We start from the raw sequence: 27,176 nt of genomic DNA on the forward strand, positions 1-27,176 counted from the left end.
AAACAAGTAAACTAGAATTTAGAAAGAATAGAAATGGCTAGCAAAACTAAAAGTAGGGTTCCCCGTGAGGAGCGTGGGGTCCCAGGCCCACACCGGACTCCCCAGCCTGGAACACCAGTGCTGAGGAGTCGCCACAACATGTGACTATGAAAACCAGCGGGAATTCTGTCCAGGTAAGACTGAGGGCTGCTGCAGTCTTAGGTGTCCTCTTAGGGTTCATGAATGGCCTAATTCGCTGACAGATTCACTCACTCTGAGCTCCAGAGCTGAGCAGCAGCTAGAAAAGCCCCAGGGAAATATGGAAAGGAACTGAACTGTCCGGCTTCAGAGTGAAGGCCAGAGGGGCAGCTCTCTTCGTCATTTTATTCCTTTGTTGAGCCCTCCCCACAAAGAGCTGGCAGGTAGGTGCCATTTTTCCTTTGCTGAGCCCAATCCTGCCTGCAAGTGCAGGAAGGCTCCATATCTGAGTCTCCATCAAACTGGCCCTACCCTAGTGATTCCCTGAGAACCTGCTCCAACCAATTCAAACACAGGCCTGAACCTCTTTCAGTGGCTAACAGTTCCAACCAATTCAAACCAATTCAAACACAGGCCTGAACCTCTTTCAGTGGCTGTGAGCCACTGAAAGTAGCAAGTGGCCGGCCTCAGCTCATGCTATGGACTTTCCTAAAATCTCTGAAAGGCCCACAAACCCCAAACAAGCAGTGGCTGACCTCAGCATTCCTTGTACCTTGTGCTAAGCAGCCCCTAGCCCAACACTAATGGCAGCCAGTCTCGGTTCAGAGCATAGCCTCTCCCAGGCCCCTCCAAGCCTAGCACAGGCAGCTACCAACAGCAGATCACTTTGTAGCTGCTACCAGGTGGCCCCAGGCTGGGCACCTGGGCCTGAACCTGAGCCCCTCCCAAAAGGCCCCAGAACCAACAAGCCTGGTGGCCAGCTTCAGACTATACCAGAGCACCACCTAATTATCTTGATAAACAATACACCCAAAGAGTGGTCTCAGCAGGCACCATAACCCTGCTACAGGGAATCACACTTTGTGGGGTCAGCCTGTGCACAGCAGCTCATCTAATGTAGTCACAGCCAGTCCTCACAGCCAGTCAGCCTAAGGGTCAATTTCACCCACGGATGTGCCAATGGCAATCAAGGCTTACCTACAACAAACAACCCATGCAAAGGTCACACCTAGAGCACCTGGCTCAGGTGACCAGAGAGACTGTGCCACTTGGCCCTATAGGACACCTACTACATAAGACCACCCTGCCAAGACTGAGAGATGTGGCAGAAATGTAGAAACAAACACAGGGAGACAGACAAAATGTGGAGACAAACATGTCTCAAATGAAAAAATAGGACAAAACTCCAAAAAAAAAAAAAAAGAACAAAATAAAGTTAAGCAATCTACCAGGTACAGAGTTCAGAACACTGGTGATAAGAATGCTCAATGAGCTTAGCGGAAGAATAGAGGAACTCAGTGAGAACTTCAACAAAGAGATAGGAAACAAAAAAGCACATAAAAACCATAAAAAAGCAGTTAGAAATGAAGAAGATAATAACAAATAAAGATGGAACCAACAGCAGATGAGATGAAGCAGAGGATCATAAATGATTCGGAATATAAGGCAGTGGAAAATACTCAATTAGAACAGCAAAAAGAAAAATGAAGTAAAAAAAAAAAAAAAGAAGAAGAAGAAGATCACTTAAGGGTCCTCTAGGACAATACCAAGCATAACAACATTTGCATCATAGGGGCACCGGAAGGAGAATACAGAGAGCAAGGAATGGAAAACCTATTTGAAAAAATGAGTGAAAATTTCCCTAGTCTGGCCAAGGACATAGAAATAAGTCCAGGAAGCACAGACAGTCCCAAACAAGATGATCCCAAAGAGGCCCACACCAAGACACATCATAATTAGAATACCAAAGGTTAAAGACAAAGAGAGAATTTTAAAAGTAACAAGAGAAAAAAGTTAGTTATCTAGAAGGGAGGTCCCATAAGACAGTTAACTGATTTCTGAGCAGAAACTGCAGGCCAGAAGGGATTGGCAGGAAATATTCAGAATGATGAAAAGCAAGGACCTATACAACCAAGATTACTTTACCCTGCAAGGCTATCATTTAGAATCAAAGGAAAGATAAGAAAAAAGCTAATGAAGTTCAACACCATCAAATCAGTATTATAAGATATATAAAAGGGACTTCTTTTAGAAGAAGGAAAAAAAGATAAAAAATATGAATAATAAAATGACAATAACTGCACACTAGATCAACAATTACTTTAAATGTAAACGGATTAAATCCTCCAATCAAAAGACAGGGTGGCTGAATGGATAAGAAAACAAAACTCATGTGTCCAACAGATGACTGGATAAAAAAGATGTGGTACCTGTATATATACAACAGAATATTACCCAGCTATAAAAAAGAATGAAATCTTACAATCTGTGACAACATGGAATGACCTAGAGGGCATTATGTTAAGTTAAATAAGTCAGAGAAAGACAAATACCATATGATTTCACTTATATGTGAAATCTAAGAAACAAAACAAACAAACAGACTCATAAATACAAAGAACAAACTGATGGTTGCCAGGTAGAAGGGGAGTGGAAGGCTGGGTGAAAAAGGTGAAGGGATTCAAAAGTTCAAATTGGCAGTTACAAAGTTGTCATGGGGATGTAAAGTACAGTATGGAGAATACAGTCAACAGCACTGTAATAACTATGTGTGATGTCATGGGGTTACTAGACTTATTGGGGGTATCACTTTGTAAGTTATATAAATGTCTAACCACTGTGCTATAATACACCTCAAATGAATATAATACTAAACGTCAACCTGTAATTGAAAAATAAAAAATAAATTTAAATTTAAAAGACTATAAGTCAATTCTTTGCAAATACCAATAAATGATACAAAAATCTGACATGTAGATAAAAACATCAGATTGGACACAAATCCAATACTGGAAAGGAAAAGGAAGAAAAGAACATAAATCCAAACATTCCATAGGAGTTAGAAGTGTTTAGGAAAAAACCTATATATAACTCAATAGTAAATTAGAAGAACTAGATGAAATGGATGAAAATAATAAAAAGTGACACATGAAGATAAAAGATGAGTATACATCAATAACCACATAACAATTTAAAATTTTAGTTCAATGTCTCTTCTCCTAAAAGGCAATAGACACTGATGACTGATGGTATTACTGGCAAGATCATCCAAACTATTAAATACATAATTCCAATCATACATAACTGTTGTCAAACATATAAAAATATGGAAATATACTCATCATTTTACAAAGTTAAATTAACTGAGATAACAAAAGTAGACAAAGAGAGCTCAATAAAACGGAGTCGATCTCATGAACAAACAGGTAAAATTTTAAAATAAAATATTGGCAACATAGAATATAGCTGTATATGTGAGGTCTCATTATTAAACAAGGTTTAACCCACAAGTGCAGGAACAGTTCAGCATCAGAAAATCTCTTTTAAGATCCTTTATTAAAAACTCTCTAGGACCAGAATGACTCTTCCCCCTAATTAATGGTATTTACCAGAAACCTATAGAAACATATTTAATAGTTAAACATTAGAAGCGCTTCCAATAGTTTTTTTTTTAAAAAAGACAAGAATTACTTGTTTTCAAGTTGCAAAATACTAAAATACTCAGGTCCTACCCAATATAGTTTTGAAAAATGTTACAAATAGAAAAGGAAGAGATAATACATTATATGTAGAAAGCAAAATTACCTACTGATACTCCAATATTATCCACTGAAAAACTATTAGATATGTCTACAAAGTTATTATCAATTTACAATTGAAACCTACACATTGCTATATATAGTCATCAGCATTAACCATTTAGAAAATGTCGTAGAATAAAATATTCCTACTTATAATGTCAACGAAATATATAAAGTACTGAGGATATTACTTTAACAATGTGAAAAAGCTTTTAAGAAAAATCAGTGAAACTTTACAGGACATATAAAGAAAAAAGAAAAGTAGACATAGCATGCATGTTCAAAGATAGGATTCAATACTGTAAATACTGGTGCATCAGATTTCCTAAAAACATCATGAAATGCTGGATAACATATGACATGTATCCTTTCAAAAGTATGCCACACTTAAAAGGAAGTAAAGAAGATCCAGAGGCAGAATGAAGTGAGAATCAGAAACTAGAGAGGTAAAAATGCTCTGAAGTCACAGCACTCAGGATATTTGCTGAGTTTAACTGCCTAAAAGTTTATATTAATGGTCTGAAAAAATCCAAGAGACAAACCATTGGGTCCACAAAAGATTAGGGATTAACAATGAACCTCTTCACAAAATCAGAACTATCCAAGGCCTATATTTCAGAGACGGGGAAAATTAATCTGACCTCAAAAGAAAATTACAAGGAACATTTTATTCTTGCCCTAGACTCTCAAAAGGAGAAAAAAGTGCTAGAGATAATTCATAATTACAGAGGAGCCCCCATGAATGCAAGAAACTGCAGAATTAGACCTGTTCTCCAGAAATTGAAAGTGCTGAATGATACATATAACATAAATGCTTGAAATATATGAAAACATAAAATCAAAACCATGAGAAAGGGACTATATACAAATTTTTTAAAAGTAAAATCTAGAGATGAAGGAATATATCAAACTTCTAGAAATAAAACAATATAATAAATTATATTAAAATCTTAGAGGAAAAAAAAATCTTAAAAGCAGCCAGAGAGAAATTACAGATTACTTACAAAAGGAACAACAATGAGACAGATGTCAGACTTCTCAAGAGCAATAATAGAAACCAGAAGTCAGTGGAATAATATCTTCAGAGTGCTGAGAAAAAAAGAATTGTCAGTATATACCCATTAAATCATCAGGCAAGAATGAAAGTGAAACAAGGTTATTTTGCAACAACAACAACAACAAAACCAAGAGCATTTACTAACAACAGGCAACCCCTAATGTAGTATTTCATGATATATAAAATGATCCTAGTCTGAAGGTATGATGGAAGAGGAATAGTATGCAAATGAAAGGATAATCGTGAATAAATCTACAAGCAAACGTTGTCATTATAAAACAAAAATAATGTCCATTGTGGGAATTAAAAAGGAAACAGAACTAAAACACCACACGACAATAATAGATTAGATGGGAAAGACTGATCAAAGTTAAAGCATCCTAAGATTCTGTATATTGTCCTGTGAGAAGATATACTCTTTGTTAAGAACATATTTGTTAAATGACACAAACAATAATGATAACGATTAAAGGACCAAAATAGGCAGAAATACTCCCAAAATATTTAAACTCACCAGTAATCAAAGGAATACATTACTCAATTTTTAACTATAAATTGAGATATTTTTAAGTGATAATATCTAGTGTTGCTAAAAGTATAGAAAGAGTAGTCATACATTGCTCGTATACTCAGGTAAGAATTTTGTGACAATGATATATAATTGACATAAGAGATGTCAATTTCTCATCTTTCTTATATAATCTCAACTCACTGCCACAACAGCCACCAATTTATTTCAAGGTAGACACAATCCTTAATATCTGTGTTTCTCAACTTGTTGGTCTTAAAACCCTAGACATGAGAATGGAGCATATCATTTATTACAAGATAAACTCTATAAAGCAGTATACAATTTAAATATTGTATGTGGATTGAATAATTTTAATGTTAATTAAAACATTTAAGATCCAATAAAATATTTAATTTCTATTAATATTTCTTAAAACATCATTACAATTAATAAAAACTACAAAACTGCATTTGCGTTAAGATGAATAAAGTGCATGTGATAAAAAATTAAATATAACCATTAAAAATATATAAAGTGTATATCTTCCAAACTAAACAAGGGGTAAAATGGAATTCAAAGAACAAAAATAAAAACAAAAAACTCTTCATCCTGATTAAGGAAAGATTTAAAAAGCAAAAAAGAATATTAAAAAGTAATTTAAAAAACATAAGGGAGATATAAATCCAATCATATTGGCAATAACTATTAAATGAAATGAACTTTCAAATTTTAAAAATAAATTCTCAGATATCATATTGCAGTGGTTACCAACTGGGTCTGAACATATGAACGTGTCCCATGCCCAGAAAGATTGTTTTAATTGGACTGGGGTGTGGCCTGTAATTTGGAATTTTTAGAAGGACTCTAGCTATTTCTTAAGTGCAAACAAGTATGGAAATCATTTTCATATTTTTTCCAAATTGGTTATGCCAATTGATACTGCTATCAGTAAGGTATAGAACACTTTTTTAAAAAGATATAATTCATATACCTATAGTTCATTTAAAGTATACAATCAATGATTTTTAATATAGTCACTCAGAGCTGTGCAATATCCACCACAATCTAATTTTATAACATTTTATCATCTCAGAAATAAACAAACCCCTGCCTGTTAGCAGTCATTTTCAATGTCCTGATTCTTATTCTCCAATCCACGCCCACTTCTCAGTCTCCACATCCTCAGTGCTGGGCAACCACTAATCTTTCTGTCTCTACAGATCTGTTATGGATATATTATATAAATGTAATCATACAGTATGTAGTCTTTGTGTCTGGCTTCTTTCACTCAGCATGTATTCAAGGTTCATCCATATTGTGGCACATATCAGAACGTCATTCCTTTTTATTGCTGATGGTCAATTGTAAAGATATACCATATTTTATCCATCCATTCATTTGCTGAGGGACCACTGGGTCATTTCCACTTTTTGACTACTGTGAATAGTGAAGTGGCACATATTGTGGCACATATCAGAACGTCATTCCTTTTTATTGCTGATGGTCAATTGTAAAGATATACCATATTTTATCCATCCATTCATTTGCTGAGGGACCACTGGGTCATTTCCACTTTTTGACTACTGTGAATAGTGAAGTATATTAAGTTGTGAAGACTTGGTAATGTCTGACTTCTTCATTTTTTGCCAATCTAGGGTGTGTAAAATAATGATCTCACTGTGGTTTTAATATGCATTTCATGATGGCTAATGAGATTGAGCATTTTCCATGTTTATTGACTATTTTTATTTCTTTTTCCTTGAACTGCCTATAAATGTCTTTTACCCAATTTTTCATAAAGGTTATTTACCTTTTTCTTATCAATCTATAGGGTTTTTTTATATTCTAGACATTAATTTCATTGTCATCAATATGCATTACAAATATCTCCACCCAGTTCATAGCTTGTCTTTTACTTTTTGTATGATGTCTTTTTATAAAGACAATAATTTTCATGCAAATTTATCAATCTTTTAATGATCATTTTTAAAAAGAACTAAACAACCTTTAGAAATGTTCTATTTGGTTGTCTCTCAAATATTTTCCTTTATGAAAATCTCTTATTGCTAGTCATTTTTGTGACTGAATTTCTTTTAACAGTTCGCCAATGGTTTGTATTTACATCTAATAATTCTAATATGTGAAATCTTCTGCCATGTAATCTGTTGTTTCTTTAGATTATCTATTATTCACCTGTGACCTGTTTCCTTGTGGATTTAATCTTCATGAGCTCATTTTTTTTGTTGATCTTAATCTGTGACCAGTCTTAAGCCCTCTTACTTTTCCCCAGAGAAGATTTACATTTGCTTTAGTCAGGAATCAGAGGCACCACCTTAGAGAATAAAATTTCAACTCCTTTTTTTCTTTGCCTATCTTTATCTCTTATTACTCTATTGATCACTCTTCTTCAGATATAATGTTTTTCTGTTCCTCCTACAAAGTTAATGCCCATCCCAAACCCTTTACACTTACCACTCCATCTGCCTGGAAGACTATACCCCCAGATAACTGGTCTGACTCATGCCCTTATTTCAGTAAAGTCTGTGTTCAAATATTACCTCCTTAGAGAGGCTTTTCCAAAATCTACCTATCTGAAATAGTCCATCCTCACTCCCCATTTCTTTATTTGCCTACTCTACTTTATCTTTATTTATACTGCTTATCACTACCTGCAATTGTTGTACTTATTAAACGAATAAATAAATGTATATAGGTACATATATATGTGCACATGTACACATATTTTTGTTTCATATTTTGTATTTCTCCCACAAAAATGTAAGTTTCGGTAGAATAGGAACCAGCGCTTCTGCCTGGGAGAAAGCCTCACCTCTGGCCCTCGCTCCAAAAAATCAGCGTCCCCCTGTAAGTCCCTGGTGCCCCACGAGCAGCCAACCCAGTGCTGGTGCTCAGAGTGAGCAGGTCAGTCTGAGTCTCCCAGTCTTACTGGCATGGCTTTGTGCAGTAGGTGTCCAGTGGTCCAGTCTTGAGAGGGGTATAGCTACAGGCCAAGTTTAGCCCCAGCCTGTACTTAGCCCCAGATTTGCTTAGTATGTAGACTGTGAAAGTCCGGTTGCAGACTCGGCCCCTTTCAGAGGCATCTGCAGCTGCCACAGCCTCTGTTCCACTCAGCCGCTCGGGACCGGGCAATCTCACATCTTTGCCCCCTCCTACTTCCATCCATTGAAGGGTGATTTCTTATTTCTCTCCCTATTTGTAGGGCTTCTGTTCATCTAGACCCCAGGAAATTCCGTCTGTTTGCTCTGTGTTTCTGTCACAACTTGGTTGCAAGAGGGATGAACAAAGTTACTATTGTCTACACCATTTTGCCTGGTCAAAAGTTTTAATTTACATAGACTCTGTCTCTTATTGAGCTGAAGGAAAAAAACCAATAAATTTTCTCAGACAATCATGGGAACTTCATGAACTATTTTCTAATAAAAGCTGGTTCTAGCATATTCATTCAATATAAAATGCAAAGTTCTTAAAATGTAATATTTACCTATAAAACACAAATAAAAGAATGTGTTTGTTGCAATGGAATGTGTTCACTTGAATTGTTACTGATATTCATTTATCCAACCTATCACTATATAAGTAAGCTCTTCTATTGTCAGAAAAACCATACATTTCCACATCTATTTTTAAAAACAATAATTAGAGCTACTTTAGCAAATCTAAATTGTAACAATGCATAGCTCGTTTTTTTTTCTGACAATATTGCAAATGTCCCAGAATTCAAATCTAGCCCCTTGATCATCAAGGAAGACAGGAAGGAAGGCCGAAGATAGATAATTATATTTGAGGGACGGTCAAGATAAATGTGCCCTATGAAACTATTTATGCCTACTTATAGTAATTTAAAACCATTCCTTTGAGAATAAGAAGAAATTCAGTTAATTACTTAAAAAAAAAACTTGAAATAACACCAAAGGAAGCCATTCTAAAGGTAGATCCTGAAATACTAAGGGTAAATATCCTTACCTAGTGACACCAAGTTACTATAGTTCTCCAACATCACATCTCTGTACAAATCTCTTTGAGCAAAGTCCAGGCATTCCCACTCTTCTTGAGAGAAGTCAATTGCAACATCCCTGAACATTACCGATCTCTGAAACAACAAACATAATACTAGTAGTGGAAATAAAGAAGATGCTTTTTCAATGGAGGAGGAAATGATGGGGAGCTCGCCACAAAAGAGGCAACAAAGCAAATAAGCTAGGAAGCTCTGAAATGGATGAGACACCACAGAAACAGGTGCTTCTGAAGTGCCAACATGTTCCTTTATTCCTGTATATAGAACATTTCATTACATATAAGTCAAGAAATTAATGAATTAAATAAAATTTAAATGAAATGTCCCAATTAAAAGACACAGCATTCAGAACCATCCTGTGTAATATGTATCTTGTACATCATACATTCTCAATAAATGAAAATTTCTCTTTTTTTCTATTTAAAAAAAAAAAGAAAAATTGGGTAAACATTTCTGTAAAGTCTTACAAAATATCCATCATACAAAATAAGATTTGCATAAAAATAAATAATGTATTGATACTTCAGTTTATCATATCAGAATATTAAGTCACAAGCATTTTCCTTTTTACCCATAATTTAGTAAATATTTTTAATACGCTGTAGAATTGCTCCATATAAAGAAAACAGGTTATACAAAAAACCATAAGCATTTCTTGCTTTAGGGAGTTTATATTTCTCAACAAATTTTACATGTGAATAATGATCATTATTGTTACTATTAATCATATAAATATACCTTGGTCTTGTTCTAAGCAATAGAAAGATGGAAAAGATAATCCAAACTTACACATTTAAGATTAGCATATAACATTGAATCTAAAAAGGAACCATATTATTGTACCAATTATGGATTCCCAGGAAGATCTCTGATCTCTCTGTATTTAATTCCTAATCACGTTCCCAACCTTAAAAGCTTACGGCATAGGTTCTTGCCATGTATGGATACTAAGCAGTCAAGACTAACTCCTATCTTGCCTAACTGAGAAACTTACATCTAAAGAGAAGTTCAAAGTTTTCTCATGTGTGGTACCATTTAACATCCTTCTTTATCTTCTAAAATCGGGAAGTCTGCTTTTGTTCTATCAGTGCTCCTGGTCAAAGATGCTCAATGGATTTTTGAATAAGGATATGAATATAGGTTAGATTAAAAAGACATTCTTAGGGAAGGCATTATCACTTATAAGAATGGAATAAACCAAGGAGCACATTCCTGAGTTGGGTCAGTTAGAAGGGAAGTCTCAGGAATAAGGAATGCAAACATGTACATACTCTATAAAAAACGACTTAAGAGGGCACAAGAAAACACTAATTTACCTGAGCCATGGTTTTTAGAGCTGCAAGAAATGATCAGTCCTGTTCTGGATTCATATCTTAGAGAAGCACAGAATCTGAAAAAGGCAGTGCTGGGAAGGAGAATACAGAACCATGAGACCATGCTCTTTATAAATCTCCAAATGAGTTAAGTTAGAATTACCTTGGTTGCTCTCTTCTTCTGCTTCTTGCTCCCATTCCCAAAATACACACTAAGCAGGGGGAATATAGGTGGTGGTTCTTACCCCTGTCAAACTCAGTGCTCTCTATATACAAAAAGAAAATATTTATAAAAACTTCTCTATCATTTCTAAAATGAAAATTGTAGATAATGTGACACACTTATATACGTTATGGCAAAAACAGAGATAATGACCAACTGTTATATTTCAAAATATTGATGATCATACATACTACAGAAGGCACAAAAAATTAAATACTTATGCTTACAACTACTTAAAATGAACAAATTTAGATTTATAAAATAACAACGTTCAACTGAGTATTGCCGAAATATTTTATTTATATTTGACATTTTGAAATAAAGCCTACATGTTGTGTGAATGTGTATGTACAAATGTGTAGAATAAGTGAAATTCATTATCTATAAATGCAAGCATTTGTGTTGCCATTAGTGCCATGATTATTTAAAATTGTTTTTAAAAATCTCAGTAAATTTCTGCATAAAACAAAGTACAAACTTTCTCAAACAAACTATAGTACCATTCCTGAAACATTCAGCTAATAGTAAAACTGTGCAATAATGTAAAATAAATTCAGCAGTTTGAAAAAAAATCCTGTAAAATATGCTTTATGTGAGAGGTTCTAGACCCACATAATTATAAACACATTTTCCCCCAAGCTATGCTCGTCATTTTGCAAGTCATAGAATAATTCTTTGTTGTGCACTGCAGTAGATCTAGATCAGAAGCTGGCCAACTACTGCCTACCAACTATTTTTTGTAAATAAAGCTTTATTGGAATACCTCTACACTCATTTGTTTATTATATATTGTCTTTGGTTATTTTCACAATAAGTGGCAGTTGACTAGCTATAAGAGATTATATTGCTCAGAAAGCCTAAAATATTTACCACCTATCCCTTCATAGAAAAGCTGTATAACCTATGATCTAGGTCCATGGCTTGCTTCAGTCTTTCAAAAGCCAGAAGCCTTCACTCTCTGCTCAGTTATTTTAACATTCAAAAGCACCCAGATATATTTCTAAAACATCTTTTAGGGAGAGTCACTGCTCTTACAGAGAATCATTGATATAGATGCTCAATAAATATTTAATTAGAAATTCCACTTCTTCCAGATATTGGAAAGGTACAATAATTGTGCCCATTCTAAGAATCAAAAATAATTCATTTAAGATGAAAAATCATAATTCCTTTTAAATTCATCACAGAGCTGAAGACAAAAAGAAATTTAAATGAACTAAATTCCAAAAAGTGCCAACCTCCTCTTAAGAGATATAGATGCTCCCATACCTGGCAGGGCTTAACCTACATTACAATTACTTTAAATAGTCCAATCATTCCAGTAAAGAGACAATGTCAACATAAGATAAAAAAGCAAGTTCCAACTATATGCTCTTTACAAAAAATGCACAGATGGGTTGAAAGTAAAATGGTAGAGAAAAATATACCTCACAAACACTAAGCATAAGAAAGCCTGTGTACTTGTATTAATATAAGGCAAAATAGACTTCAAGATGAAGAATAATACTAAAGAGGCTAAATTCATCAAGAAGACACACTAATCTTAAATGTATAGAGATTTAACAACAAAGCATCAAATATATAAAGCAAAAATGGACTGAACTAAAGGAAGAAATATACAAATCCACAGATTTGGAATTTTAACATCTTTCAGTAACTGTCAGAACAAGTAGATTTTTTAAAATTAGTAATGATATAGAGGATTTATATAACATTATCAAAGTACCTTGATATAACGGATACTGTGGCAGCCTGACCCTGCCAGGCCATTTCCTGCTCGAACAAGTTCGTTCCTGACTGCCCTCCCACCCGCAAGGACTCTCTGGCTGATGTCAGTTTTCTCATAGCTTGCCAACCAATGTTCTTCCTTATATCTGTAGCTGTGTAGGAATGACAAGACTGTATAAAACTGCCCATTTTGTTACAATCGGGGCTCAGCCTTCGGAAAAGAATCTGCTGAGCTTGTGCTGGCATTAATAAATGCTGCTTCCTGTCGATAGCCTTGGGGTCTCGTCTCTCTGTTCAAGAATCTCGCAACATTTCTATACCCAACAGTCAAGATATGAGCTGACCTGCCAGTTGTCAGAAAAGCTGATTAAGACAACAAGGCAAAAGGAAAGTAACAGTCAAGCCTTTAATCAATTACTAATCACTTCATGTAAGCAAGAGAAAGCACTGACTCTCCCACAGCACCTAGAGAAGGTCAGGATCAGCACAAATGTGGGGAATCATCTCAGTGCCAAGCAAGTATCAAACAAAAGGTTCCTCCCATTTCATGGACCAGGGCCACTGAGAGGGAGATGGGAGAAGGGCTAGGAGTAGAAAAGAACTGAGTACTAAGTGGAGCAAAAGTGTATTCAAGTTTTCCCCCTTACCTTTAATAAGTAACTCTCGGCAGAGGTTCCTGATAAAGAGGTAACCTAATGGAGGTAGTTGGGCTAGGAATGCAGATATTCTTAAAAGCATGTGGCCGGGGGTGGGGGAGGGGGGCTGAGACCTTGACTACAGCTCTCTTAGATTACAATGTAATGGCTATGCACTAATCTGATGTGGGGAGGTAACAAGTATCAAAAATATTTTAAAACAGAATCATACAGATTATATTTTCTGGTCTTTGTCTATACATTATTATACTAGAAACCAATAATAATAAGAGGTCTAGAAGAATCTCCAAATATTTGCAAATTAAGCACATTTCTAAATAACCCATAAGAAGAAATCACAAAACATTAGAGAATATGTTAAAATGAAAACATAACTTATCAAATTTTGTGGGCTGTAGCAAAAGCAGCACTTAAAGAAAAATTTATAGCTTTAAATGTTTATATTAGAAAAAGAGGAAGATGTAACATCAATGACTTAGGCTCCCACCTTAAGGAGCTGGAAAAAAAAGTGAAGCCCAAAGTAGAAGAAAAAACATAATAAAACAAAATCCACAATATAAAATAGATTTCAATAGACAATATCAACAAAGTCAAAAATAGGTTCATTAAAAAGATTCATATACAGTTGGCCTTCCATATCCACAGGTTCGTATCTGTGGATTCGACCAACCTTCAACCAAACGTGGATCGAAAACATTTGGAAAAAAAAGTTACATTGGTGCTAACATGTACTATTAGATTAGGCCTACAATAGTTGTGTCTGTACTGAACATGCACAGAATTGCCTAATATTAAAGGAATTGAATTTTGGTAAAATAAAACGTCCTGCCCACAGAGATGGTCCACATGGCTTCATCAGTAAGTCCTATCGACATTAAAAAGGCTTTCTCAAATTTTTTCAGAAAATAGGAAAAGAAGAACACTCTCTTCTACATTTTGAAGCTAAATAACCATGACACCAAAACCTGACAAAAATATTACAAGAAAAAAAAATAGAGTTCAATATTTCTCATGAACATAAATGTGCAAAAAAACTGATATAGTATCAAACTGAATCCATTTGACTTTAGAACCATGAGTTCTTATATAAGACAAAAATAAATCAAGATTTTTAAAAAGTCCCTAATAACCAAAAGTAAACACACTTATCTGTTCATAATACTAACAAGGTAAATAAAGAAAGGAAGTGGTTATTTCAAGGAGCTTTAAAATAAGTCATTTACTAGCAGTTACCAGAGGGTGAGAGGAGGGCAGTGGGGGGAGGTGGACGGGGGTTGGGGGGGAGATTTAAATCATTTCTTCTATTAAAAAATTAATTAATTTAAAAAAATAAAATAAAATAACAGTCATTTGACATTAGATCCCTAGTGGTATATAACCTACAGGCAAAATAACTACAAACTTTCTCAATAATTACACTGCTACATAATATTAGCATTGTTAATCTAAAATATATATTCTGAAATGATTACGCATATATACAATGAGAATAACACGTGTACATAACTACCTTAATATTAAGAATAAAGATTTTCAGAGCACAAAAAAAACCCCACAAATTTAAAAATTCAAGAAAAAGTCTATATAATCTTTAAATTCAACTGGAAATGAAAATAAATAAATTCAATTGGAAATGTCAGCATAAACTCAGGATTTTTCTACTTCTAAAAAATATGTATTTAACCAGCTCTGTAAAGGACTACAAGCAATAACAACCAGAAGCACTGAGAACTTGTACTGTCCTAACTGTGGCTTCTTAAAACCACTTCCTACTAAAAGGAACCAGAGCTACATAGACAAGTGGCTGATTTCATGTTTGGGAGAGGAAAATGTACATGATGAACCTAGAACTTCTTTTCACATCAGAAAGTTTGGAATCTACCAAAGATTATTGAGGTCGTGCCAAAAGGAATTCAAAAAGAGCCAAATCAGAGAGGGTATTAAGAGGATCCCACTGGCCATAGATTGACAATTTGAAGATTAAGAACAATAACTGCTAAGAACTGAAACATATCAAATATATTTAAATCCACAAGTTCATAATAATAAGTTAAAAGGAAAACACAAGATAAACTTTGGAAGATGCTGAAAAACAATGAGAATAAAATCAAGCTTTTATCCCATCTTTTTTTTACAAAAGCTATACTTCTGAGTAACCAAGACATTGAGGAGAGAATGGTTCTCTTTACAGAAGTATTCCAGCTCATAAATGCAGGAGAAATGATAGAATGAGAATATCATTTTGTAACTCCTGATAAAATAATGGATTCCAAGCAAAGATGATCAATGGCTGCTAACATTACATAAAGGAAAACAATAAAATATTATGCACTACTTCACTATATATGCATTATATGTGGATTAGTGCAAAACAAACAACGCGCGCGCGCGCGCGCGCACACACACACACACACACACACACACACACACACACACCCTGAACCTGATGAAGCCTCTAGAATTAAATACCAGTTTATCAGAAATACAGGGTTAGAGAAACATGTTAAATAATACCACATATAGACAATCTACGAAATCCAGATTATTAGTAACTGTGAGAAAACTCTTTCTGGAACTGCAAGAAATGACGGAAAGATTTAAGAAATATCACACTATTATACTAAATAGATATTGTTTGGATATTGATTCTAACAAATCATATAAAACTATGGACAATGGGGAAAATCTGAACACTGGCTATTTCATGACATTAAGAAAGTATCTTTTTTTTAGTGGTGATGATATTGCAGTTATGATTTTTTAAATAAAAAGTTGTATTTACTTAAAGTTCTTTTTATTATTTTTTTTTTTAGAAATACATGTTAAAATATTTGTAGATGAAATTAATTGGATTTTACTTCAAGATAGTCAATGTTTTTTGGGAGGGTAGGAAAGGAGTGGCAGAGCTATAGATAAAACATGTTTAGCCATAAACTGATATTTGTTAAAGCTGAGTGATGGGTAGGGTACATTGGGATGCACTACACTACACTTTAGTGTTGTATAAGTTTGAATTTTTCCATAATAAGAAGTTAAAAAAAAGACTTTAAGGACAAGTTCCAAATATGAACGGTGTTTCATTCCAAAGGGTTTTTGAGTAATTGTTATTTTCCTCCTTGTTTGTTTCTTTTTGTATTTTCTAAATTGTGTCAACAAACGTACTACTATGATATCAGAAAACAAGAAAGTAACACCTTCTTGAAATTTTAAAAAACCTGATATGTTTAAAAAACAAGAATTTCTCAGTAAATTCAGAGGAAAAAAAAAGTATAAAAATACACTCTAAGACTTTCTTTTCCCATTACATAATAAAGATAGGGAGGGAGAAAAATGAGGAAATGCACCCATTTTATTATTATTACTCAACAGTTGTAATTCAGATAGAATTTATGTCAAAAGAATTAAAATAAACTACAGTAGGCCACTTCTAGAAATTTGCCCCAAAGATAAACCTCTACAAATAGAAACCATACACAGTTATTAACTGCTGCATTATGTAATGACAAAATACTGGGAAAAAAAATAAACAAATGCCCACCAATAGGAGACTGGATGAATAAACTATTACACACTGTATTACACACTGTATTACGAACTGTAGCTATAAAAAAGGATGTGGAAGATGTCTATAGGCTGCTATCCAATGATCTCTGGGATACAGTGAATGTGTGAGGAAAAAAAAAGGAAGGTGCAGAACAGTGTACATAGAATCCTCCCTTTTAATTAAGAATGGAGACAATAAAAAATATATCCTTATACATACCAACACATAAACATATATATCATTTAAAAGAAGAAGATCTAGTGACAACAGAAACACGGCGCATGAGGGGTCCCCTTGATCTATCCCCTGAGACTATAACAAGTTGAACACCTATAATCCAACAGAAGATTCCCAGCCTAACACACAAACGCTTCGGAGAGATTTGCGCATAAAAGCATCTGAAGGTGGGCGAATTGGGGTGAAGAGGGGTGGAGGAAAGGGAGAACAAAGATGGTGCTGCAGGCCCAGTCCGGTGCTTCCTGGGGGACTTGGAGAGAAGGGAGGAATCAGCATATACTAATACTACAACAGAACCCAGTGATCAGGACAGAGACAGAATAGGGATGCGACAGCTGTGTTCTAGAAAGCAGAGTCAGGGAGACTGGCTTCCTCCTCCCACCCTCCCAGAGCTAACAGTGAGTCCCAGCGGAAACTGCAAAGGCAAATGTCGGCTACAGAGCACGGAGTCTGCCCTCTGGAGAACTGAGCCTGAGTGGCAGATGCATACTGCGGCCGGGCTCAGTGACAGGTGGAGATACAGAGGGGAGGCAGCTGAGGCCTAGAAGTCATCTTTACTAGAAGGAAAAGAGCCATAGGCACACCAGCAGCCTCTCCCACCCTGCCACACCCCCACCCATCCAGAGGCACCTGGGACACCTCAGGCAGTACAACACTGCATATGGCTGCTGGGGCAGCACTAGGACTTCAGGGGATTGGAACCCCAACACCCACCACATTCTCCCATGGTGGGTGGAGCCCACCAAGGGTTGCGGTGAGGTAATCCGGTCACAAAGGAGACACACACCTCCTCAGGGAATAAAGGGCATTTTGTTGCCACATAGCAGAGATCTGGGAGTCTTGGGTAGTGCAAGAGGCTTATGGCCACCTATTGGAAAACAAAAGAAAAGCTCTTCTTATCAACATGCTAAAGATGTATCACTGTTAATTACATTTTTTAAAAAGCAGAGTTCATTCCCATAAATGCCTAGGCAGAGAAACAATCAAATACCGTGAATAACCAAGGTGACGAGGCAGCTCAGAAAGAAAATGAAAAATCTCCAGAAAATAAACTTAAAGATATAAAAATATGTGATTTAAATGACAGAGAATTCAAGATTGCAGTTCTGAAAAAATTCAACAAGATGCAAGAAAATCCAGGAAGGCAGTTTAATGAACTCAGTAACAAAATCAATGAACAATAGGAATGCTTTACCAAAGAGATGGCAACTTGAAAAAAAGAACCAAACAGAAATTCTGGAGCTGAGGAATTCAACAAAAGAGATAAAGAATAAAATACTGAGCTTAGGAAATTGAGCTGACTAGATGGAGGAAAGAATTAGTGATATCGAAGACAGGAATCTAGAAATGATGCAGATGGAAGAAGAGAGACCTGAGAGTAAAAACATGAAATGCTACAAAAACAAAACAAAGCAAAACAAAACAAAACCTCTACAAGAACTATCTGACTCCATCAAAAAGAACTATATAAGAACAATGGGTATACCAGAAGAGGAGAGGGTGAAGGGAACAGAGAGCCTATTCAAAGCAATAGTGGACAAGAACTTCTCAAACCCACAAATCCAACAAGCCAACAGAACACCTAATTATCTCAATACAAAAAGCCTTCTCCAAGGTATATTATATTAGAACTGTCAAAAATTAATGATAAAGAATTCTCAAGGCAGTCAGGAAAAAGTAGACAGTAACCTATAAAGGAAAATGCATTAGATTATCATCAGATTTTTAAGCAGAAACTCTACAAGCTAGGAGAAAGTGGAATCAAATATTCACATTATCAAAAAAGATAAATTACCAGCCAAGAATAATATATCCAGCAAAGTTCTCTTTTAGATATGAAGGACAAATAAAGACCTTTTCAGAAATACAGAAGCTGAGGGAATTTTCTACCACAAGACCTGCATTACAGGAAATTCTGAAGAAGGTTACTACCAGAAACAAAAAGACAAAAAGATACAAAACTCTGAGTAAGATGGCAGGTGGACAGAAACAGGAAATTACAACCCTTGTTCAAAATAGGGTATCATAAACTTAAATATTACATAATGGTTAAAGGAGATAGAAAACATTTTTAAAAAAGAAGACAATAGCTACTGCAACTCAGGAATGGACTCACAGCATAAATAGGGATAATTTGAGTAAGAAAAACAGAAAAGGGTAGGGAGTAAAGGTCAGAATTTGCAAAGGGTAATGGACATAAGAATCACACAAAAGAAAAAGTACTACTGTATACACAAAACTTTTTTTTGCATAAACCTAACGGTAACCACACACAAAATATCCAGAATTGAGATACGTAACATAAAAAAAGAAGGAACGGAGGGAAAAATCATAGAATATCAACAAACTAAAATAACAGACAGAAACACAAGGGCAAAGATACAAGGGAGACATGGAGCTATCAGAAAACAAAAGATAAAATGGCTATAGGAAAACCTCATATATCAATAAACACCTTAAATGCAAATGGGCTGAACTTACCAATAAAAAGGCACAGAGTAGCAGACTGGATCTAAAAAGCAAAACCCAACCATATGCTGCCTTGAAGAGAAACATCTGAGCTGTAAGGACAAATATAGACTCAAAGTAAAAGGGTGGACAACGATACTCCAAGCAAACGGCAGCCAGGGAAAAGTGGGAGTAACTGTACTTATATCTAATGAAACAGATTTCAAGATAAAAAAGGTAATGAGAGACAAAGAAGGACATGTCATAATGATAAAGGGGAATATACCTCAAGAAGACATAATACTTATTATCTATGCTCCCAATTAGGGAGCCTCAAAATATATAAAGCAATTATTAACAGAACTAAAGAGAGAAACTGACAAAAACACAATTATAGCAGGGGACCTAAATACCCCACCGTCAACTGTGGATAGATTATCCAAACAGAAAATCAATAAGAGAATATCAACCTAAAATGACACATTAGACTAATTGGATATAATTGACATTGACATTTACAGAGCCTTTCATCCCAAAACACCAGATTATACGTTCTTCTCTAGTGCTTGTGGAACATTCTCAAGGATAGGCAATATGCTGGGACACAAAACTAGCCTCAACAAATACAAGAAGAGTGAAATCATACCAAGCATATTCTCCAATCGCAATGTTCTGAAACTGGAGATTGGCTGCAAAAATAAAGAAGAAAAACCACAAGTACCTGGAGATTAACCTGGAGATGCTACTAAAGAACCATTGGGTCAAAGAAAAAGTAAAAAGAGAGATCAAGAGGTACATAGAAACAAATGAGAACAAAAATACAACATATCAAAATTTCTGGGATACAGCAAAAGTGGTAATAAGAGGAAAGTTCATATCATTACAGGCCTATCTCAAAAAACAAGATCCCAAATAAACAATCTAACATTACATCTTTAAAAACTAGAAGAACAAATGAAGCCCAGAGTTGGTAGAGAAATAATAAAAAGAGCAGAATTAAATGAAACAGAACAAAAAGACAACAGAAAAAAATTAATGTAACAAAGAACTGGTTCTTTGAAAAGATCAATAAAATTGACACCCCTTGACTAGATACACCAAGGAAAAAAGAGAAAAGACACAAATCTTCAAAATCAGAAATGAAAGAGAAGTTAGGACAGATATCACCGAAATATAAAAAAATCAAAGAATTCTATGAAAGATCCTATACCACCAAAGTCAATATCTCTGATGAAATGGACAAGTTCTTAGAAATATACAACCTTCATCAAATGAATCACAAAGAACTGGAAAATATAAATAGACCTATCAACAGTAAGGAAATTGAAATAATCACCAAATCCTTCCAAAAAGTAAAATTCCAGGACCAGATGGCTTCACTAATGATTTCTACCAAACAACGACAATTTAATACAAACTTCCAAAAAATTGAAGAAGCAATACTTACTAACTCATTTTATGAGGCTGACATTATCCTGATACCAAAACCTGATAAGAACAACACATAAAAAGAAAACTATAGACCAACATCTCTGATGAATACAGAAGCAAAAATCCTGAACGAAACACAAGTAAATTGAATAAAACAATACATTAAAAAGATTATACATCACAATCAAGTGGGGTTCATTCCAGGGGCACAGGAATGATTCGACATATGCAAATTGATAAATGTGATACACCACATAAACAAAATAAAGGCTGAAAATCACATGATCATATCAATAGATGCAGAAAAAGCATTTGACAAAATACAACATCCATTTATGATTAAAACACTTAATAAAATGGATATAGAAGGAAAACACCTCAACAAAATAAAGGCCATATATGACAAACCTTCAGCTAATATCATCCTTAATGGCGAAAAACTAAAAACCTTCCCTTGAAGATCAAGAATAAGACAAAAATGCCTGCTCTCACCTCTCTTATTCAATATAGTTTGGAAGTTCTAGATAGAACAATCAGGCAAGAGAAAGAAATAAAAGGCATCCAAATAGAGAATGAAGAAGTCAAATTGTCACTTTTTGCAGATGACATGATTCTTTACATAGAAAACCCTAAAGAACTCCACTGAAAAACTATCAGAAATAAATAAAGTTGCAGGACACACAATCAATGTACAAAAATCCATTGCATTCCTATATGCTACCAATGAAATTCCAAAAAAAAAAGAATGAGAAAAGCAATTCCTTTTGCAATTGCAACAAAATAAAATACCTAGGAAAAAACTTAACAAAGCATGTGAAGGACCAATACACTGAAAACTACAAAACATTATTAAAAGAAATTTAATAAATTTCTTTTATTAAAGAAATGAAATGAAAAGATATTTCATGTTCATGGATTGGAAGAACCAAGATAGTTAAAATGGCCATATTGCCCAAAGCAATATACAGATTTAAATGCAACCATCAAAATCCCAATGGCATTTTTTAGAGCAATAGAACAAAATCATCAGATTTGTATGGAATCACAGAAGACCCTAAATAGAGAAAGCAATCCTGAGAAAAAGAACACAGCCCGATGTATCACACTGCCTGACTTCAAATCATATTACAAAACAACAATAATCAAAATGGCATAACACTGGCAGAAAAACAGACAGATGAGTGGAACAGAACTGAGAGCCCAGAAGTAAACCCACATATGGGCAAATAATTTTCAATAAAGGAGGCAAAAACATGCAACGGAGAAAGGAAATTCTCTTCAATAAATGGTGCTGGGAAAAATGAAAAGCCACATGCAGAAGAATGAAAGTAGACTGCTATCTGTCAACATACGCCAAAATTAACTCAAAATGGACAAAAGACCTAAATATAAGACCTGGAATAATAAATTGCATAGAAGAAAACATAGGTACTGAACTCGTGGACCTTGGATTTAGAGAGGATTTTATGAATTTGACCTCAAAGGCAGGGAAGTGAAAGCTAAAATAAATGACTAGAACTACATCAAACTAAAAAGCTTCTGCACAGCAAAAGAAACCATCGACAAGACAAAAAGGCAACTGTCCAAATGAGAGAATATATTTGCAAACAACAACTCCGATAAGGGCCTACTATCCAAAATCCATAAAGAACTCATACAACTCAACAACAGAAACAAATAATCCAATAAAAAATGGGCAGAGGATCTAAACGGACACTTCTCCCAAGACATACAAATGGCCAAGAGATATATGAAAAGATGCTCGACTTCATTAGCTATTAGAGAATTGCAAATCAAAATCACAATGAGATACTACCTCACACCTGTTAGAATGGCTATTATCAACACAACAATAACAAATGTTGGCAAGGTTGGTGGGAAAAAAGAACACTTATACCCTGCTGGTGGGAATGTAAATTGGTACAGCCACTATGGAAATCAGTATGAAGGCTCCTTAATAAGTTAGGAATAGAATTACCATATGACCCAGCAATCCCTCTTCTGGATATCTACCCCCAAAATTTGAAAACATTTATCTGTAAAGGTATATACACCCAATGTTCATTACAGCATTATTTGCGGTGGCTAAGACATGGAATCAACTGAAGTGCCCTTTGACAGATAATTGGATAACGAAGATATAGCTACAATGGAATATTACTCAGCCATAAGAAAAAATGAAATACTGCCATTTGGGACAACATGGATAGCTCTTGAGATCATCATGCTAAGTGAAATAAGTCAGATAGAAAAAGTTAAGAACCATATGATTTCACTACATGTGAGAAATAAAAGTGAAAGCAACAAATGAACAAGACAAACAAAAACTCATAGACACAGACAGTGGATTAATGGTTAGTAGAGAGAAAGCGGGGAGGAAAGGAGGTAGATAAGGGTAAAGGAAGTCCTATATATGGTGATGGAAGGAAATTTAACTTTGGGTGGTAAACAGATAATGCTATACACATATGATGTATTATTGAATTGTACACTCGAAACCTATATAATTTTATTGTCACTTCAATAAATTTAATTAACAATAAATATATAAGTAAATAAATAAATAAATGAAAAATGGAAGAGTAAACCAAAGACAATTACAGGGTCAGAAACCAGGTCAAGGGACAACAATGGACACCCGACTTCTCTGAATTCACCTTGTTAATTAAAAATAAAATTAAATCAAAGCAGAGGGAAAACAATTTCTAAAAGCAGAAGCAAGATGAAACAATGAGCCTCTGTCTCTCAAGGTGGTGGCTTAACTATATGAGAGGTGTTATTTTACGTGACTTTAAAAACCCATTAAGTTGATTATAGATCCCTAGTAGGTTATATACTACTGAACTCCAGAAGGTCTTGATCATTTTTCTCTATTTATATGGTTAGTTATTTTGAAACTCTCTCTCTCAATCCAAAAGGGAGAAAAGGAGGAAAAGGGAATAAAGAACAGATGGGACAAATATAAAACGAATGACAAGATGTATTCTCTGAACACAATGGAATGAAATTAGAAATCAGTAACAGAAGGATCTCTGGATGATCTGCAAAATATTTGAAAGCTAAGTAACATATTTCTAATAACTCATAAGTCAAAGAAGAAATCAAAAGGCAAATTAGAAAGGATTTTGAAACGATATTGTAATAACTATGTACGGTGCCAGGTAAGTATTAGACTTATTGGGAGGAATCACTTCGTAAATTGTATAAATGTCTAACTACTATGCTGTAAACCTGAAACTTATATAAAATAATACTGAATGTCAAAAATGTGATTTAAAAAAATTTTTAAAGAAAAAAAGAAAGAATACGTATAATAAGATTGGCAAGTGATTGTTTTTAAGCTGGGCATACGATGGCTCATACTTTTGTGTACATTTGAAAACTTTAAAAAGTTAAAACAATGCTGCTATGTCAGAAATAACACAAGATTATCTCCTTTTTAAATCTATGAACAGCATATCCATTCTTCCTCAATTTAAACACTACGAGATGCATCTATCACAATTAACTGCACATATTCCTTGCTCCCAAGCTACAGAAAATTGTCTTGCCCCTCTATTATTCGAAAAGGCTTAGCTAGGAAACTTCAGAAAGAAAACAAAGATTCCTATGTCCTGAAAAAAAAAAACAAAGACATTTGAGGAAACAGAGAATAAACATCTACTCACCTTGGACTCTGCTTCTGAATCTGTAACAGCCATTTTTTCCTCCTCTGGCCTCTACTCTCAGGAAAAGAAAATGGAATTATGAGATACTAGGCCTTTCTTAGGGTAAATCCTAAATTAGAACACATCCTCTTCTTCTCCCCAAATCTTCCACCAATCTACCCCTCAGTTAACAGAAGGAGGTCAGAAGGAGACTAGAACAGTTCTGCACTTTCTGTATCCAAAAGTACCAAGGTCACAGCTGTCTTGGGCTAGAATTTATTTCTGTATTCAGAGTTACCTACTGGAGACAGAGCCCTGCAGTGGAGTGCTGTAGGTTCTGAAGTGTGTGGCTTGCTTCCTTTAGCACATTCTCTGAAAGAACGCCTACTCCCAGAACCCTATTACATTTACAAGTGGCCTGTCTTTAAGGTGCTATCAGCTCTAAAATTCTCATCTCAAGACCAGGTCTGTGTCTTAGAAATAATACATGTATTCTTCATTCATTGGCTCAAATTTCTGACTTCCTTCCTGTCACTTCTTGCATCCAATACGCTTAAGGCTATAAGGTGAGAGGGCACCAGAAAGCATCAGGGAACCTACAAATACAATCCCAGGGTGAAACTAAGGATGAATACAGAAAAAAAAGCAATCAACACAGGCCATGTGTGTATGGGGTAAGGGAGAAGGGTAGTCTTTGTGGTTAGAAGAGAAAGAAGTCGTGTCTTCAAGGGAGGACAAAGCCACATGGGACTCATGATCCACAGGCAGGCTCAGCCCCAGAATGAACCGCATAAATACCAAAACACAGTTTTACCTCTGTACCCATTAAACCCCCATATGGACACAGACTATAAAATATACAACTGATGTTACAAAGTCACACAATCATATTTCTACAATCACACAGAGTCACAAACATCACGTTAATGCTGCACTGTCACACCATCTAGTCTTAAACAAAATCCAGTCATACACAGAGCATACACAGAACCCCACTCAAACGCTTCCAAGCAACCTGTCAGGGACACACATGGCCAAAAATACCCTTTCACAGTAGCATTTTTACTCTCTTCAGTCATGGAAATGGCACACACACACAGCCCCATATACAGGACACACACAGTCATCCAATCAGATAGTCAGAAAAACAAAATCAAGTACCAGGTCAAGAAAACAAGGTCACAAACATGTCACAGCAACGCTCATAACCCCTCAAAGTCACGGGCAAACTCCAGTAATACACTCTATACACAGTCACATATACAACCTCAAAGTGACACAAGAACATCTAAACACCGTGTCACAACAGCACCGTCGCATGCTTCACAGACACAAGCAACCCCAGTTATACACGCGGTACACACAATCACAAAAGCACATTCCCAGTCAGGTAAGCACGCGACACAAACACACTGTCACAGCAGTTTTATCAACACCTCAGAGTCACAAACAACTCACACTCACACTCACGCTTAAACACAAAACCACAGTAACACACGCTCATTCACCAAAAGTCACCAACACTAGTCAGACTTGACCCATAACACAAATCCGTAGGCGACACGGCTACACCAGCGATTCCAGCGACGCTTTATCCGAGCATTTCCGCCCACCTCAACAGACGGTACACCTCAAGGTCCAGAGCCTGGCGCCCGAGCTTCAGGCCGATTTCGGGTACGCGGGCTCAACCGGAGCCGGCCCAAGCCTCTCCACAGACATAGCTCTCTCCCCACGCGAGTTCCCCAAATCTCGCGAACCAACGGAAATGAAGCCGCGTTAGGAACCGGTGGCTCTGGGAAACGTAGTCCAACATTTCCTCCGGGAAGGCTGTGGTGGGCGGACCAAGGCCCAAGGGCCGACCGGGAGATTTTTGGGAGTGGCCACCGGCGCCCAGAGCGCAGGCGTCGGGAGTGCGCTGCTGGGGCGGATAGGGCCCGAAACCTGCAGTGTGGGTGGTACCGGGCCCTACCGGATCAGGAGAGGGTGGGACTGGCCGGCAGGGCAGGTGTAGGGGAGGAGCTGGAGCTGGGCGGGGACCGAGCCTCTGACAGGCGTGAGATCCTTTGTGTACCTTGCAGGACCTTTGGTGATTTTGAGTGTCTGTGAGACAAGCGAAATGTCCGATGGACTGAGTCCCTCGGTGGCCGGTGTATGGTTTTATTTCTGCCTGTGTGTGTGATTGGTTCTACGTGCTGTTGGGTGTGAGGTGCTCTGTACTTGAAGCCGCATAGTAATGGCATTTTTGTAACTATGTAGGATTGTCTGACAGAGTAAGGACCTCCGCATGTGTGTGTGTGTGTGTGTGTGTGTGTGTGTGTGTGTCCATAATTGGTGGTGGTTGCGTGACTGGTGATTTGTTTATATAAATGTGCTTTATTCGTGCCGGTATTTCAGACTGTCTGTAGGAGTTCGACTAGCAAAAGAGCACGTGTGACTATAAAAAAACGGCCGATGGTCAAGTTATTTATTCCTTGAACACTAATTTGATGATCTGAAAAAGGTTATCAGTTTACCTGGCAAATAAATGATTTTCCTATTGGAGCTAATCCATGTGTTATGAGGAAGAATGCAAAATCATATATATATT

At 35.8% G+C, this 27,176-nt stretch overlaps 1 protein-coding gene across 7 annotated transcripts in view; it reads right to left on the minus strand.

Moving 5' to 3' along the window:
• The window catches only part of LOC120618845 (zinc finger protein 420), a 51,374-nt gene extending 24,951 nt beyond the window's left edge, over window positions 1-26,423 (minus strand). Inside the window, exons 1-5 of one of the 7 annotated variants that reach the window (XM_039882885.1) lie at window positions 26,203-26,422; window positions 24,611-24,661; window positions 10,921-10,941; window positions 10,679-10,767; window positions 9,311-9,437 (exon numbers count right to left, since the gene is read on the minus strand). In XM_039882885.1, the coding sequence (XP_039738819.1) occupies window positions 9,311-9,437; window positions 10,679-10,687 (136 nt within the window). In that variant the 5' untranslated portion in view covers window positions 10,688-10,767; window positions 10,921-10,941; window positions 24,611-24,661; window positions 26,203-26,422. Of the gene's footprint in view, window positions 1-4,762; window positions 4,850-9,310; window positions 9,438-10,678; window positions 10,768-10,838; window positions 10,942-24,610; window positions 24,662-26,202 lie in introns of those variants that run through there. The other 6 variants (XM_039882883.1, XM_039882886.1, XM_039882884.1 and 3 more) reach the window with 6 other exon arrangements.
• Window positions 26,424-27,176: the final 753 nt, after the last annotated feature.

This window comes from Pteropus medius, unplaced genomic scaffold (genome assembly GCF_902729225.1).
Source record: "Pteropus medius unplaced genomic scaffold, Ma_sr-lr_union100, whole genome shotgun sequence".
NCBI lineage: Eukaryota > Metazoa > Chordata > Mammalia > Chiroptera > Pteropodidae > Pteropus > Pteropus medius.